Source organism: Diadema antillarum, unplaced genomic scaffold (genome assembly GCF_040938485.1).
Source record: "Diadema antillarum isolate AM-2024a unplaced genomic scaffold, OU_Dant_1.0 seq00000254_RagTag, whole genome shotgun sequence".
NCBI lineage: Eukaryota > Metazoa > Echinodermata > Echinoidea > Diadematoida > Diadematidae > Diadema > Diadema antillarum.
The window spans coordinates 155,672-174,688 of record NW_027271296.1 but is presented as its reverse complement, the minus strand read 5'-3'; the positions used below and the strand labels follow the sequence as shown (position 1 = coordinate 174,688).

The 19,017-nt window shown below is 37.2% G+C and overlaps 1 protein-coding gene across 9 annotated transcripts in view; it reads left to right on the top strand.

The window, feature by feature from the left end:
• LOC139729725 (calcium/calmodulin-dependent protein kinase type II subunit alpha-like) overlaps positions 1-19,017 on the top strand; it is a 200,919-nt gene that overhangs the window by 34,457 nt on the left and 147,445 nt on the right. For all 9 annotated transcript variants that reach the window (XM_071640659.1, XM_071640655.1, XM_071640654.1 and 6 more), the window contains exon 3: positions 12,223-12,282. In XM_071640659.1, the coding sequence (XP_071496760.1) occupies positions 12,223-12,282 (60 nt within the window). The remainder of the gene's footprint in view (positions 1-12,222; positions 12,283-19,017) is intronic.

Here is a 19,017-nt window from a genome sequence, read left to right as displayed (position 1 = left end):
CTGTTATTGCTATTTACTTTCGAACGTAAAAGCAAACATGCGACATTTATTTCAGCATCTACCAGAGCCGAATGTTATCTTTATTCATTTCCGAACGCAAAATCAGATATCTGACATAAATTTTAGCACCTTAGGAAGCTAAATCTTACTGTAGTCATTTCCAGAAGTATAAGCAAACACCCGATATTAATTTTAGTATCATAAAGTCGAATATTACCGTTATTCATTTCTCGAAAATAAAAACAAAATATCCGACATTTATTTTAGCATCTTATGGAGTCGATTGTTAGCGCTGTTCATTTCCAAAAGTATAAAGGCAAACATCCGACTTTTCTTGGTGGCCCGATCGGTCCACCAAAATCTTCATACAGTTTATATATGAAATTCTGGTGCCCGACGTGCGTTTTTTGATGGCCCCGGGCCACCGCTAGTATCGAGACCTGACGGTATACCTGGTAGGTACCTCCTAGCAACAGGGTTGGCGTCTCAATCTGGCAAGAAAAAATACGAATGTATCGAACTGCGGTACGAAACGCAATTTTAGGTGACGAGTATTATATCGTAAAAAAACAAAATAACCAACATACCAATACAGAAAATCGAATAAAAACAAAATCTCTGTGTTAGAAATCAGTTTCCAGAGACACTTTCACTCATTTTTTTTTTCACACTGAAACACAACGTGTATAATATGGCGCGACTTTTCTTTCTCACAACGCAACAGGGCGGCGTGTAGTTCTTTTGAAGGTCAAAGACAATAGTAGAGGTGCACGAGGCCGCTATCATTCTTCGTGAATGAATGGTTTCAGTATAACGCGTCTGCATTCTCGGACGCATTCCGGACGCCTTGAATAGAGGATTTTATAATCCCCATTCTCGGAATACGACGGAATGCCTCTATTCACAAGGCTGAGGGGAGTAACAATAGGGCATTCTCAGTGCAGGCAGAATGCGTGGACCGGGAATGAAGTAGAGAATGCCTGCATGCCGGACGCATTCTGGATTACCAGCGACTGGATGTCCGTCGCCACAGCATACACACATCACATTTTATTTTGCTTTCTGCTTAATGTGCGTCATCATGCGTCCCGAGGAGTCCCTCTCTGAATGGCGACTGCTGTTTTTTAATGAATAGAAAGCGCTAAACTGTACTGGCAAACAAAGAAGAGAAGATTAATCATTATCTTACAATGTCTTAATGAAGCGTAAAGTTACTCTAAATACTACGGATTTGGAAGTAAAACGTGATTCGTTTTCTTCTCTTAAATGCGTTCTTTGAGACCTTCAGCAAATTGTGATAGTCCCTTACGTGCTACTAAGTAGGTTATAGCTCGTTATTCCGAAGGTTCGTTATTCCCGAATTTCATTTTCGGATTAACGAATCTCCGGAATAACGCCACAAATGTTCGGATTAACGAACGTCTAGATATAGGGAATTTGCGTATTTCGGATCAACGAACCTTCGGAATAACGAACCTTCAGAATAGCGAACCTTTTGAATTTTGAATTGATTTGATTCATTTCATTCTCATTTTCATTTTTTTCTTTCATTCCACAAAACATAACACAAAGTAAATCTCAAATTCAATCATAAGCATAATTATATACATTACAAAGTATAACAATCAATGGTAATCAACAAACTTGCAAAGATATGCACACATACTGGAATTACAAAGTTATGTTTGAAGGATAAAAAAATGAGAACTGAGGGGTCCACTAAAAAGCATTGCTTGTAGATTGTGGACCACTCTAAAATATCTTCAAAAATACTTGTTGTAAGTACAAGTACATGTACATAATACAGAAATAAGACAAAATGAAACAAAGAACAGAGACACAACAACATGGCATGACTAAACTGAGGGGGATACGATTGAAAGGAATACCCTTAGCAAAAAAAAAAAAAAAAAAACCACACACACACACACACACACACATTTAAGGGAAGAAGGGAAAGAAAGAAATAAAGAGAGTGCCTGCACGCTGGACAGAGAAACGGAAAAGGGGATTGTGGAAGTATTTCGGACAGCTGGTGACTGCACGCAGCTGTGGAAAAGTTAAGGATATAAAATGCCGAATTTCTTTATACACTTGTACTTTATAATGCCATTCTTTACTTTATAATGAATAACGAACAGCACCCACTCAGTACAGTTGTATTTAGTGGCAAGTATAGATACGAGGCCGATTGTAGTCATCATCATGAAGCATACTAACGTAGTATTTAATCTTCCAGCGCGCGTTGGTGCGTTGTTTGTAATTCTTGGTAAAACCATTGTTTTCAAAGAGAGAACATCATCTTGCTGATATAGATCTGCTCTACAAAGCTGTCACATTCATGACAGCAGTTTTAAATTCTGTATTAAACCTATGTCATTAAACTTTTCGTCTAAATTTCGTCTTTATATACACACTGATTAAATACGAAAAGGTTTAAAATGTTCATCAAAGAAGGGGGTCTGGACATTCACATGTTGGCATCAGTGACTGTTCATTCATCACGATTTATTTTTCTCTGTCCATTCACGAATCAACAGCATCATCATTCATCTAGTATTAAGACAAAAAAGTAATGTATATAGATAGGGAACATAACTGCATCACCAATAAAATGTTATTATCGATGTGTATCACAACATACCTTGGTACCAGCGCTCACACTCGTGTTCATTCGTTTGTTTTGGTTTTCATAAAATTCATTCTTTCCTATCTTGGTGGACCTTATAAGCAGCCGTTGGGTTTGCAATTCCCTCGTCGATTGAACGTCGACGGACTCTTCGATAATTTTCAGCGTCGATTACTAACTTACCTTAACACCCACAGACACGCACGACAGCTTTCAAAGTCCCTTGGCTGTAAACTTGGAGAGGTGCTCACATGGACTGTTATCTCGGTGTCGTAACATGCCGAAACACAAATTCCCTATGCCTAGAGGTTCGTTAATCCGAAAATGAAAAAGGGTCTGTTAATCGGAACATTTTGTGGCGTTATTTCGAAGTTTCGTTATCTTCGACAGGTTCGTTCATTTCGATAAATTAAATAAGGTTCGACCGCATACAATCCGTTCGTGTTTTTCCCCTTATTTTTTTTTTCCTTTGCTGGTAATGAACATTTAGTTTTAACTTAACGAAGGTGAGGTGTATGTATTTTTTCCCATCATTCATGGGAAGAGAAGAAGAGTGAAAGAGGGAGAAATGAAATCAGACGGAGGACACGTAGCTCAACAAGCTGTCTTTTACACCAGCATCAGTAATATCATTACCATCACTCAGATCATTTGGCCCTTTTCGTATCACAAATTAGGAACAACGACCACCATCTATCACTCGAGATAACACTTAAGCAAACTAATCACAAAGTACCAACAACCTCTCAGACAACAACACAAACACTAAACATAAACTTTCACACAGCACACCGAAGAGGCTGGGATCGAACTTCCTTCGAAATATGCAGTACTACAGCAAATTGGAGAAATCGCCGTTACGAAAATACATGTGCAGTAACCGAGACGGGTGCTGTTCGTTATTCCGAAGGTTCGCTATTCCGAAGGTTCGTTATTCCGAAGGGTCGTTAATCAGACGCAGACACGCAAATTCCCTATACCTAGAGGTCTCGTTAATCCGAAAAATGAAAAAGGTTCGTCTAATCCGAAAGTTTGTGGCGTTATTCCGAAGGTTCGTCTACTCCGAAGATTGGTTAATCCGAATCTGAAATTCGGAACAATGAACCTTCGGAATAACAAATCTTAGGAATTAAGAGCCTTCGGAATAACGAACCTTCGGAATAACGAGCTGTAACCAGAGAGACACCTGAAAGAATTTTTACATACCGGGTACTTCAAAACAAAGGGAACGAATAAAGTGACATTAAACAAAAGAAATCGTACCAAACGAGGTATGAGAAACAGAGGAAATAAAAACAATGAGTAAAGGCCCTCGCCGAAGTTTGCAGCAGCGAACACCACGGCGAAAATTATACAAAGTCAACAACGTGGCAACTCGCTATGACGAGATCTTGAGACAGACATATTTTGTTCTTTGTAATCTTTATCAGTACACAATAAACAATACAAAACAGAAAATGAATTCGTTGGGACCGGAGAAATTAGTTTGTTATATCGGGTATATTTTGTTACATCAGGATCTCCTATGCCTAATCGAGTTTCTACGGGACACTGGAAACAAAGTTCGAACGCTTTTTCACATGCACAAAATACATGCAAGAACAATTATCGCAGGAGCAAATGTGATTATCATCCAGTTCATTCCCAAAAATCTTCTTTTTTTTCAATCACAAAAATAATTGTCCCGAAACGAGAGAGTGCCACAGAACTTCTTTAGAGTTCTGTGGAGAGTGCCCGTCACCTTCCTTCTGAGGGAATTGCTAGTAAGCCTGACCAGACGCAGTGCAATTCTATGCAGCGACAAGGGCTGGGTAGTTAGTGAATGAGTTGCCTCCTAATCCGTCTTTTGTTCGCACGAGGCGTGGCGTGGACATTCTGTTTTTGAAATCGGCAAGCCGTAATTGTCTCTGATCAAAGTTACTCTGTACACTGTACTTGAAAGTCTGTGGTGTAGGGGGTCACTGAGACACCTTCCTTGCAAGACACAGTGCGATGCGTAAAAAAAAAGACAGATTAGTGCTTGTTCATTAACTTTCTACGCCACCACGCCAATGTGCTGAATACGCATTGTATCACCTTATGTGCACCATCTTGTTGACGAACCCTATGAATTTGTTTATCAAATCGTTGCTGACCGTAAAAGAGAGGTGGAAAATATAAGTCACGAACTGCCAGCCGCATGACAGAAATGTACCAAGCAAGCAAACAAGCAAGCACCAGTGAATGCCGTTTACAAACGCAAAAAACTTGAACTGTTAATAGCAAAATCGACTGAAATCGTGTTTAAACTAAGTAAGAAGCTAAAGGGCCTACTCGTACATTAATATTGCAGAGATCAGTTACTGAGGATGATTTAACAGAAAGAAAACTCGCCTTTTAAAATGCAAGGTAAAACTCGCTCCACATCACAATAGGGCAACGAGTAAGTTCAGATGTACATGTTTGTTGATTTACAGATCAGCAGTTGCGATCTTAACAAATTTAATTTGTAGAGGGAGACAAAGTGAAGAAACTCGCATCTGAACCTTCACCCCTCCGAATAATATCTTTCTTTCAATGCAAAATGTTTTGGGTATATTCAGTTATTGTTTACTATAAAACATAGTCATGTGTTATTTACAGGCTTTTTCATGTTATTTATTGGATTCTATACATCTTAACTATTCCAGTTTCTTTCCCCCTGACTGATATCACAAAGTCTGCCATAACGATGTTCGCTAAACAGTTTACGTTCCATACGAAGAAATTATGTCTTTTAAATGAGGAAAAAACAAAAACAAAACAAAAAACAAAAACGAACGAATGTTGATAGCCAAATAACTTCACAGTTGGTAGGTGAAGTTCCTTCAAATTTTCCAAAGTAATACGTAGTTTTGAGCGTGAAATTGTCAGGATTTTGCTGTCTAACCCGGGTAGTGGCTGCATCACATACTTTCGTATATTTCTGTGAGTAACCAATCCCTTCCTGTACAATTTGTAGTTCAGTAAACATTTAAAATACTCAATTAAGTACACAATAATAAACTGTTCGATATTTCTACTAACGGTCAAAAGAAAGGCTATAATTAGAATCATGATCTTTGCGATGACAACTCATGAGCTAGTTCTTCGATCGATATTTCCAGGCTATTTACACGCGGTTTATTCCAGTGCGCGCATTCTTTCGTCTGGCACCTTGGGTCTGGCACCTGGTTTTGTGGAAATTTTCCACAAGGAGGGGAGAAGGGTGGGGTGTCAAGTTTCTCGTAAATGCCAGAGAGTGCCTACACAATCTCTTTGCTTCAGTTACTGTTGTGTTTTTCCCCTTTGCTGGTAATGAACTTCTAGATTTAACTATACGAAGGTTGCTAGCACGTGGTTCTTTTTGTTGTGAGGTGTATGTATTTTTTTTTTTTTTTTTTTTTTGCACCATTCATGGGCCGGAAGGGAAAGAAGTATGTTCTGCAAGCTGTCTTACACTCGCATTAGTATAACTTATCATCACCATCACTCAGATCACTCAGCCTTTTTCTATAAACATTCAGAAACATGACCAACATCATCATCAATCAAAGATTATTCCTCCCGTCTATATTTCTTTTCTGAATTATCCTCCACTACTCGCTTTAATGATTAACAAAAAATCGTAACTGTTCGTTACTTTGAAAGTTTGCAATTTCCGAAGTCTCGTTATTCGAAAAAAAAAATAAAAGCAACAACAAAACTGTGTTGCTGTTTTGAAGATTCGTCAATTCAAAAACGAAGGAAGGTTTGGTTTTCTAAATGCTGTTAATCCGAAAACAAAACAAATTTTTGACCACATTATTCGTTTTCAGATTAACGAACCGTATTTCCCATTTTCAGATTAACGAACCTTCGGAATGTCACAAAATGTTCGGATTAACAAACCCTACTACACTTTCAGATTACTATAGTAACAAACATGGAATTTGCGTTTTTCGGATACGGAAGAACGAACCATCGGAATATAAGTATATACACCTATCCGGTATCATCATACCTGACTCTTTTTGGAATAATAACCACCACGCAAAGAAATTAACAATGTCAAACTGAGAAACTGATTTCTTGCCTCAAAATTTTCCCTGATGCCGTCTATATATTTCTTTTCTGAATTACCCTTCCCCCTTTCCAGAATACACACATCACGCAAAAAAAAATGAACGATATCAAACTGAGAATTTCACTTACTTGTATTTCTTGCCTCAAGATTTTCACTCCCTTCTATATTTATTTTCTGAATCACCCCCCCCCCCATCCCCTAATCGACTGAAAAAAAAAATAAATAAACGTAGTTACAGTCATTCCGAAGGCTCGTAAGTCCCAAATTGACGAACAAGGGGGGGGGGGGAATCGTTTTTTGAAGAATCGTCGACTCGAAAACGAAACGGGGGTCGATATTAAATCGTTGTTAAACTCAAAAGATAAATGAGTAAATAAACAAATAGATAGATAAATAAATAAATACATAATAAATAAATAAATAAAATTTCGTGCCGGATTAAGAGTGTTCAGACTAAGGCACCTTCGGAATAATCCCACACACTGTTAGTTACTTAAAAGTTGATGCCTATTTAGGTGGTCAAATCTTACGTTTGAAATGAGAAAGTGGGAGCATTTGCAGACATTTTAAAAACATCCGACATTAACGTTTTAGCACAATAAAGAGCCGAAAGTTATCGTTATTCATTTCTGATTGTAAGAGCAATCATGCAACATTTACTAGTATTTTAGCACCTTACGGAGCCGAATGTTACCGTTAATCATTTTCAAATGTAAAAGCAAACTACCGACATTCATTTTAGCATCTTAGGGAGCTGAATGTTATCCTTATTCATTTCCGAACGTGAAAGCAAACATCCGCTATCTATTTCAGCATCTAACTGAGCCGATTGATACAGTTAGTCATTTCCAAAATTAATGTAAAAGCAACAATCTCTTACTGTTTTAGCATCGTACGGAGCAGAATATTACTGATATTCATTTCCAAATTTAAAAGCAAACATCCGACATTTATTTATCATACGGAGCCGAATGTTATATGCTGCTGTCCACTTCCGAAAGTGAAATGAATCATCTGACAATATCATTTTAGCATCGTACGGAGCCGAAAAGTAGGGCCTACTGTTGTTCATTTTTAACGTCAAGGCAGATATCAGACATTTACTTTCCCATCAAACGCAGCTGAATTTTACTGTTATTCATTTCGAGATGTAAAAGCAAATATCCAACATTTATTTTAGCATCGTATGGAGCAGAATGTTACTTCTATTCACTTCCGAACGTAAAAGCAATCATCTGACATTTATTTCAGCATCTTCCGGAGCCGAATGTCATTGCTATTTACTTTCGAAAGTATAAGCCAACATCCGACATTCATTTGATCATAGTACGGAATTGAATATTATTGTTATTCATTTCCGAACGTCAAAGGGATCATTCGACATTTATTTTAGCATCTTCCGGAGCTGAATGTTATTGATATTTGTTTTCGAACATTAAAGCAAACATCCGGCATTTATTTCACCATCACACGGCGTTGAATATTATTGGTATTCATTTCCAAACGTCAAAGGGATCATTCAACATTTACTTTAGCATCTTCCAGAGCTGAATGTTATCGCTAATTTACTTTCGAACGTTAAATTAAACATCCAGCATTTATAGCATCTTCCGGAGCTGAATGTTATTGCTATTTACTTTCAAACATAAAAGTAAACATCAGACAGTTATTTTATCATCGTATACGGAGTTGAATATAATTGTTATTCATTTCCGAACGTCAAAGCAAACATCAAACATCAATTTTAATGAATCAATGTTACTGTTATTCATTTCGAAATTTAAAAAGCAGACATCCGACAACTATTTTAGCATCGTATGGAGCAGAATATTACTGCTATTCGCTTCCGAACGTAAAAGCAATCATTTGATAGTCATTTTAGCATCTTCTGGAGCCAAATGTTGCTATTTACTTTCGAAAGTAAAAGCAAACATGCGGCGTTTATTTATTATCATCGTACGGAGTTGAATATTATTGTTAATCATTTCCGAAAGTCAAAGCAAACATTCGACATTTATTTCAGCATCTTCCGGAGCAAAATGTTATCCTTATGCATTTCCGATCGCAAAATCAAATATCTGACATCAATTTTAGCACCGTATGGAGCTGAATCTTACCGTTATTCATTTCCAAAAGTATAAACAAACATCCGACATTTATTTTAGTATCATACGAAATTACCATTATTCATTTCCAAAATTAAAATGAAACACCTGACATTAATTTTAGCATCTTGCGGAGCCGATTGTTGCCGCTGTTCATTTCCAAAAGTAAAGGCAAACATTCTGACTTTTTCCTACGGGAGAAATAGGACGACTTCGTAATACACTGTATTTAGTTCTTGAGTCACTTGACAGATAAAAAAAAGATCTCACCTCATGCATGCAAAATTTTACATGTATGGAGCTGCCTAATTAAGGCATACATTCGCGTTTAAGTGTAGACCTACATGTGTTTTCATAAACCCTCTTCGATCGCTACTTTCAAAGTGTTCCCCGTTCAGTGAGATCACACCCCATAATTACGTTTTGAACTCGTGGGTTGTTACAACGCCGTCATTACCGACCGCGAATTTAAACACACGCGAAAAAGTCGGCACCGATGGAAACCGCGAAAGTTTCTGTACGCGAAAGAAACCACTTTTACAGTAGCCAAACGAAACGCAAATCAACTCATAACCAATGTTGAGACAAAGGAAAGCGTCGGGACACGTCGCTCATCGTCGGGCTATCACGAACATCATTTGTAATCTGGAGAGGCGCGTCTGGACACGTCGCTCGCTATTCAATTTGAGCACTGGCCGTGACCATTCAGAAATCTCGCTACATCTCAAGCGCCATGTCCCGAAACGTCGGCGCTATTAAAACGAACACTTGCGTGAGCGGAGGTCACGCAACATAGAAAAAATCAACAGCTTCTTTCGAGGGTGTCGGCAAGTGTCAGCAAGCGTCGGCAAGCGTCGCGGTATCATCAAAATGATGGCGCGTACTGCTTTGACCGACGCTTAGCGACGGAGTGAAAACATACTGCGACGCACTTCATTGTTCTCGCAATATGTCCCCGTCGCTGAGTGTCGCTCTCCGTCGCTCGCAGTCCCTAGTCTACCAGGTGCGCCTTATTGGAAACAATATACCAATTGGTTGCACAGTGTGGGCATTGCAAAATTGACCAAGGCTGTGTCAATGTGGAGGAAAAAAAAATTCTTAAGTCATGGTAGGACAAAAAAATTATGAAATGATCTAAGTAGGTAAATGTGAAGCACTATTGTGAATTTGCAACACTTCAATTCCTCAAGATTCCATCAGCAACGGGAAATATTTGTCCACAGAATGAAGGAGATGGAAGTAATGGCCTGTAATGTAGCGGTAATTTGGTCATCATGGAGGCTGTAATATAACGGCCGTCACTAGTATGATCATGCAGGCGGCTTGTTATGGCAGTTAAAACAACACACCCTACTCTGTGTGTTTACACTCAATTTAATGTGGCACTTACCTTTAATGAAAAGGCTACTTTTGCATTAGGGGTCATTTTTTTGTTGTTGTTGTTGAAAGGAAAGTATGCATTTTCTCTTTGCTGACGTAAATGATTTTCATTTGTAGTGTTATGTGTTTACAGTCTTGAAGTACTTGGTGCCTGCTTACGAGTCAAAGCTGCAAAAATGCTACTTGTACCTTGAAAACTCAAGTTTAAGAGTTTTCCAAGGTACAGGTAACATTTTATGCAGCTTTGTCACCTTAAAGGGGATGGCTAGTAACTGATCAGTGGGAATCAGTGGGAATGCTGGGGGATGATTGTTCAAATTCTTGTGGGATTCATTTAAGAGCACATTATATATATATTATTGTGTGAAAATCATTTGCTTCAGAATGGTCTCGTATTCAAGTAATGTGCAGTTAATCGTTAACGATCGCCCTGTCACTGTACAGGCACGCTAACCTGGAAACATTAAACTGCACATTTCATGAATATGAGACCATTCTGAAGCAAATAATTTTCACACAACAATAGATAATGTACTCTTAAATGAATCCCACAAGAATTGGAACAATCATCCCCCAGCATTCCTACTGATTCCCCCTGATCAGTTACAAGCCACCACATCACTTTTATGCCCAATATTAGTGCACACACATTATTATGTGCCACTTCCCTGAAATGATTTGTTCATACTTGTGAATAAATATGGACTGGTAAGTTTTTAACAGCAGCGTATTGAATATGAAAACTTGCTGCTTCGATTGCACGTCAGACGTCATCATTCTGTTGTTTCCCATATAATGAATCATGGAGAACATCTCAGAATGTCTAGCCCCTGACAAACATTCTACACATGTTGCTTACTTGTGATCATCTTTATCCAATCGCTGAGTAGCATTTGACTTGCCCGTATAATGCTCTACAAGTCCACTTCTCAGATGTGTTCACAATTTTATTCCTAATGTATGAGATCATGATGTGGCATATTTTTTTTTGAAAAGTAGTAGTTTAAGGTAAACATTATTATACAGTGACATTTTCATGATATTCATATTTTTTTCATTGCATTTTTTTAATGAGATGCGAGATATTGACAATTTTGATTAGGAGCAAAGGTCAATGATAAACATTATACAGTGACATTTTGCTGATTTTGTTAGTTTTGTCCATCATATTTTCTTCATTGGGTGTAGAATACAGATGGTGTAGTTGAAAAACAAAAGGTCAAAGGTAAATGTCACGAAGTTTTACCCTGCTGAGTTTTGTATCACGCTTATTCTAGTTGCTACTGATTGTTGGAAAGTTTATATATTCAAAAGGAAGTAAAGTTTCAAAAGGGTAACATTTTCACTCGTAAGAAATATCTTTATGAGGAACATAGCAATATTGCTCATTCTGAAACTAAGGTTAAAAATTGTGGTAGTATTCCATTATTTGAAGTAAATGTTGAAATGTGGCTGGCATTGACTTCTCATTGAAAAACTGGTCTACAGGCTTGTCTGTTTGAATTCAAAATATTGTCACACTCATTTCTTTTGCTACAATCTATCTAGATTAAAACGTTACATCAAATATGCCTTTGTGTATTTCCCTATACTATCTCTTGCCATGTAGAGAACCTGGCTAGGAAACTACAATTTAATGTCACTGATATAATTACCTATAATCTTTTTGATTTTGCCTCTATCTAGGAATTGATAGAAAGAAAAAGGGATTAACTGGAAAATGCAGACATAAATAGACTTGACAGAAAACGAAGAAGCACACATGCCACTCATCAGTTCTCATACCATTATTCTTGTTTGCAAAGGTTGACTCTTCCTTTAAGTGGAAGTCATGTAAGCCTCATCATATTCATGGGATTCATGTAGTTCAGTGGACAAATTGGTGTTAAGTGTGCTAAAGATATACCAATACATGTGTAGTACTCAGTCCTATCTTCATTTCAGTATAACAGACTGAAAGAAAAGTTCATTTTGTCATTTTTGTGTGGTCAGCATGACAGTTTACCCTATTTTTTTTTTTGCCTGTCTTCACTCGTTCTCTGCAGATTTCCAGAAGTTGGAACGAGAAGCCAGAATATGCCGCAAACTACAGCACCCCAACATAGGTATGATCTGTGTGTGTGTGTGTGTTCTTTCTTCACAATTGGCTAGTAATTTTGCTTTTTTTTTAATGTTAATTTATTACTTGTCATTTTCCTATTTTTTTTTTCTATCAGTATCTGCAAACACTATAGTAATAGTATTTCCCATACAGTATGTCTTCATCTCACTATGAAAGTAAATATTCTCCCTCGTTCATTTTCTAAACTCTTCAGTCCAATGTTTTTATCAGTCATTGAAAGCATTGTTGATCAAAGAAGTTGACTTTTACAGACCATGGCAAAATATTTATGATTCATATTTGCCTTAACTATGTAAAATTTACTAGTGGCCATGGTATTATGATTCAGTAAAATCAATTGGCATATTTGCTTTTCAATCATGAATTAGGTAAAATTGACTCAGGCTCTGGTAAATCCTTTTCAAGAAGTTTATAGGACCATCCACAAATTCTTTGAGCCAAATTATGGGCTAAATTATGGAATACATAAGTATGGGTGTCTGGCAAATAAACCTTTTTAAATCATTGCAACCTCTAATAACCTCTAATATTCATTTTATTTTTTTGTAATAAGTGTTTTTTATGTTTCCTGCATTTGTCTGGTTAATCTCATGTTGCTGGAATATATATTTGAAATATTAAGAATAAGCTTGGTAAAAAGGAAAAGAAGGAATCATGAATGTATCTGCATATAGCACATTTTATATGGTGACATCTGGTGTGTGTGTGTGTGTGTGTGTGTGTGTGTATGTATATATATGTGTGGATGCATGTGTATGTTTTAGGGTGTGTGTGTGTGTATGTACACTTGTCTGATTTTTGTCTCCGTCTGTGCTTTAATCTACAGCATAAATGTCACGTTTAAGTTGAGTTTTGAGTCAGCTAGTATCTATTTGTCGGTGATGGCAAGTTCGTGCCTATAAGAGAACCGTGATACTTTGCACATCTTGAGAATATATCTATAGTTGGCATGGAAAACTGATTTGAATTAAATAAATATATGAGAACAGGACAAAATCATTTTGTGTTTGGATTTCGTGTGCTGACATGACCCTGGGGATGTCGGCATGCCGGGGAAGCCTCGTAGAGGAAATGAGAATGCACTTCAGAGCGAGCAGCTCTGCACATAGTCAAGAGTATCATCTGTTTGTGCAGGCCTTGAAACAATGTTCCTCTCCTGCTGTTTTGTGGAGGTATGGTAATTATTCATGAGTGCATTGATTGGCAATTTCCCCACTCAATTTGGGACAAGACGCTAATGGACGACAGCTAATGGTCACCACCTAAGTGGCCCTAGCCTTCTCATGCTAGGCGGAAATTGTGCGACAAGCAGCCCTGTTTGTTGGTTAAGAACGGGCCGCTGGAGAAGAGAAGGGCTGGCCGACAGAAAGTGGAACCGAAACAATTAGTATCATACAGGTAGACCTTGACAAAAAGCTATTCATGGCACGTGAAGTCAGAGATATTGCAATTTTTAATTAGCCACTGCTTACATTTAGATTCAGAATTGGGCGGTTCATTTCACGTGAGTGTGATTGTGCACATTAGTTATGTATAATTCATCTTTGTCAGCATTGAAGCATATAAAACTTGAAAAAAATTGACATGAAGTTTGTCAATCACAATGTTATGGGTTGCAGAAAAAAAAAGTCTATCAAAATCAGCTCTTTTTCTCCCTGTCTAATCACTTCTTTCTTACAGCTTTTGCAAGGCAGTAAATATTTTTTTTTTAGTCTTTGTCCAAATTAGCGACTAGACTTTTCAAATTGAGGTTTCACTAATGGCATTGCAGTAGCAGTAAAATAAACTGATAGATCATATTTCTGTAAGTGCTCCCACTGTTCAAGCAGTGTGATGCACAAGGAAGAATTGACTAAATAAACGACATCCCAGCTTTGATTCTTTTTTTCCTTTTTTTCTTTTTGATGCAGGCATCAGCTTATATTTTTTCTGCCAGGTATAATATTTGACATATGACGCATATGATTGATGCTCAATGTCGGATTGGGAATCAGGAGTGACTCATAGATTGTGGATGGTTGAACCCTACATAAACAATTTTGCTTCTCATCACAAAACATTGTTGAGGTTCAAATGACAAGGGTTAGGGTGCTAGAAGTTTCCAGTGTAACTTGTCATCCTGAGGGATAGCTAAGTGGATGGTCTTGTTATGTTCATAATGACTCTCTTTGAAGTCATACAAATTAGCATCTCATGTCATGAATGGAATTTCAGTGGTCGCCTCAATCCTTAGTCTGGTAATGTGAATTTTGAATTTAACTTCACACAATATGTTGCTTCATGATGAGTGAGCAAAATTGCATTAAAATCGATTTTGTTTTTTAATCCAAAAATTTTTCATTAACACACAGGCTTTTTTGTTAGACAAATCAGTTAAAGAAAGACTTTGTACTGTGATTAAAAAATAACAACAACAAAAAACCACTATCTTCAAAACAAATCTAGATTATAAAATTAGTGCTCGCAAGAACTATGTAAGTCTTTGTGTAGGGCAATAATTGGTAGGGCACACTTCAGATTCCTATAGAGACCCTTCAGTGATGATGATGTAATTGATACTGATACTGCTAAATATAATCATTTCATCAGATTCAATGATGATAACTTAAGGGACTACATGATGTTAAAGGGATGGTATAGTATTGGTGGAGAGGAGAATTGAGCTAGTTTAATTTTTTGCCAGATACTAAGAAACCACTTCTCTAATGTTATGGAGCATACCATTCTAAGAGGAATTCAAAGGTTATCTGATAAAAATTGGTTTTGAAATGGCTGAGATATCCAAAAACAAAGTAAAACAAAGTGCTCGTAATAAAAGGTGGGTCCTGCCTTTTATTAGGATTGCTTTGTTTTAGATATCTCAGGGGCAATTCCGCGGTTAGTAACGTTACATTTGAACAAATTCAGATATTTGTTTGTACTACTAAATTACCATTTATTCATTTCAAGTCAAAATTATGTCAAAAACATGTTCATCCTTCCCAGGTTTATGATACAGAAAAGAATGAATACAATCCATGAAATATTAGAATTGCTATGGCAACTTTAAGGGCTGGTTAGTAACGTTACGAAAAAAGGACATGACAAAAAAATCAATGTCTTGTAACAAAAAGTGTGCAAAAATTCAAGTCACTTCAAACAAAGTGTTGCATTAATTTTAATCATTGCATCATGACAAATGTTCACACAAATTTTTTTAGCGGTTCGACCAATTATTTTTTAGCTAGACCCCCAAAAGCATGGTTAGTAACGTTACGGTTAGTAACGTTACATTTGTCCGGAGTAATTCCGCAGGTCATTTCACCCTTTTGTAATTGACAAAATGTCACATGACTTCTGGAGTATTTAAATGTATTCATCTTTTACCCATTAGCAAAACTTTGAGGAAAAAATTTCAAAGGAACCCACTGTAATTTGCATTAAAGTGAATTTCAGCATCCCCAGTCCCACATGTACATTTTAAATGATGGTTTTAGATCTCGCGAAATCAGTAAATACGAAAAATAAAATCTACTGAATTTGAAAGACCTTAATGATTGGTGAACATCCATGGCATTAGTTGGTACCTAAATTAAAGAGTAAGATAAAGAGGCACATTTCTTTTATCCATGTCATGTCCACCTAACTGCGGAATTGCCCCCAGCCATTTCAAAACCAATTTTCATTTAAAAAAAAAATAAATTCCTCCTGGAATTATATGCTCTTTTATAGTTCATAAGAGGTTTCTCTTTATCTAAAAAAAAAAAAACAAACCAAACCCCCCCCCCAAAAAAAAAAAAAAGAAGAAGAAAAAAGTAACATTAGAAACCTGAAGTCAGGTCTCAACCAAAACTATTAATACCATCCCTTTAATCTCCCCTGAAATAGTATAGAGAGTTTTGTGCCTTCTGACAGTACTATTTATGTTTGCCATAGACCCCTTTTTGGCTGCCCATGGCAAGTAGATATTGGCCCTTCTTGCATATAATAGCATTTGAGTTACACTGCTCTGAAATTGATAAACCAGTGCTGTGAAGATTCTTCTGCTTCTGTTTATTTGCTTGTTTTAATGAGATGGAGAAAGCTGTAGTCTAAAAGATGTAAGTTTCACTCAAGTTTGGCTTAGGCAAGAGCTAGTAGATATCAAAATTAGAGGCAATTTATTTAAGTTTTGCTCACAATTGTTTTGTTTTCCTATTTACGTCATGTTATAAGGCAAGAGGTAATTTGTGAAGTGTTGAACTCAAACTCATCTCAGCTCATAATGCAACCCAAATGATGACTTCACTTGAAGTCAAGGTCAGACTGTGGCTCAAATGCAACCTCGAACTCAAAACCAAGGAGCCAGTACAAGCCAAGCATATACAGGTGTAATGAAACACCACAATTTGAGGGTATCGAGTTGACCCTGATGAAGAAATTGAATACTCCCCTGTCTGAATGCTCTTGGCCAGGCCAGACTGATAGGGGAGACTGCATCACAGGCTAGAACAAGACAGGAAGCCCTGCGTGGACCGTTGGTCTTCTCATCTTAGTAATGAGTCCAGGGTTTTTAAAGGACAAGTTCACCTTCATAAACATAAGGATTGAGAAAATGTAGCAATATTAGTAGAACACATCATTGAAAGTTTGAGGAAAATTGGTCAATCCGTTCAAAAGTTATGAATTTTTGAAGTTTTTGTGCAGTAACCGCTGGATGAGAAGACTACTGCAGTGCACGATGTCACATGCGTACAACAATATAAGGAAAATAAAAAGAGAATTTCACAAAATTTCATCTTTTGAAAAAAGTACACATTCCCTTGACTCGTTACCGACATATGTCATGGGTAATATTATTCCCCCTACCTTTAGAAAGAGGCAAGTCAAATGCTCTTTTATTATGCGAAAAAAATGAAAATATGTTGAATTTTCTTTACATTTTCTTTATACTGTTGTACTCATATGACATCACAAGCTGTAGTAGTCTCCTCGTCCAGCAGTTCCAACACAAAAATTTTAAAAATTCATGAATTTTGCATCGATTGTCCAATTTTCCTCAAACTTTCATCGATGTGTTCTACTAATATTGCTGCATTTTCTCAATCCTTATGTTTATGAAGGTGAACTTGTCCTTTAAGTTCACTGAATGCTGTCAGGTTGCACTTCTCCTAACTTGCCTAGGCATGTGGCGTGTGTTTTGGCCTCCTTCTCGGAAACAGCTCGTCCTTCTTGGAAACGGCTCCTCAGTGGCTGAGGCTGCGAGTTGGGATGGGCTATGACAATGGGAGAAAAAGATCAGGGATGTTTTGTCCATGGAGTGTCCTACATCATGCATGAAGACTCTGTTTTACAGAGATGGCCGAAATGAAGCGATATTCAAGTGATCTTGTACTCCCATATTAAGTGTGTGGTAGATGGCAATCAGTAAGAAAAGGGGAATACAAATTCTGGTGACATACAGAAGGAAAACTAGGAATTTTACATTGTATGCATAGTCTGTAGAGCGGATCATTAAACCTAGTGGACATTGGCTTATCATAAAAAAAATGACAAAAAAACAAAACAAAACAAAAACAAAACACCCCCCCCCCAAGTGTCAGGTGTTCTCTTTGCAATATTTTCATGCACAAGCTTATAGACATGTATAATAGATGAAAGCAGTATTTACATGGAGATATGCATTGTCATGTTTTTGTTGTTTGTTTTGCATGGATTAAAGTCTTCAGTGGTTTTTGCCTGTAGAAGTGTTAAAATTTAACAAATCAGTTTAAAGTATGTGAAAGGTTCTCATTGTAAATTTTAGGGAAGATAATTTGGGAAGTTTGCTTTAATAAATATACAATGGAGAGGATAAGGGTCCTGATTGTGATACCCCATTACTTTATCAGATATATCAGGAAGTGGGATTGATAAACAAATGGGGTAGCAACTTGCTGCCTACCAAAATATTGCTCATTTTCTGTCATGATGGCAACAAAACCCTCATTCCTTTGCCATTTTTCTTATCAAATAGCGTAGTAATGTGTAAGCATCTGTAACGTTTACAAAGAATGAGCCGCCCACAGGTCTACTGTCGGCAATTTGTTTACAGGTATTTACTGCACCTACCCACTTGACCCCAAACTGGAATATTTGTGCCGTGGACTGCTGAGCTATACCAGAAAAAAAAAATGATATTACTATGCATGTGTATTATTCTCCGGCTCAATAGTCATTTATCTATTGCCTCAAAGTGTGCTCTCTAAATGAATAGACAGATGGGTGTCGTGAGTGTCGATGGCCTTCTTTTGCAGGAAATGAAAATTTCATACAGATGTCTTCTGCAGGTGGCCCAGGTTGACGTCAGAGAGATGTGTGCCAAATTTTCGATCAGGCTGCCTCATGAATTTGTCAGGCCAAAATAGAGAACATTGGTATAATTGATATATTACTTCTTGTTGTTTTTTGTTTTTAAGCCAAAAATAGAGATATCACTGTGTTTCTCAAAGCATAACTGTAGACTATTGTTCTTATTTTGTATATTTAACCATATTTAACGTTGATTGCACTCCTAAAGAGGTCAAGCTAACTTTTGAGTTGATTATCGTGTCCACACGATGCTTAACTATGAGTGGGGATAGAGCGTAAACCCTAAGATATTGTGTGGTTCTAATCGTCAACTGAATGTGTTTGCATCACGGGGCTAAATTACAAGCTAATCATCGGCGATTGAAAGTTTAGGAACATCATGTGACTGTAACTAGGATGGTGTTACGAG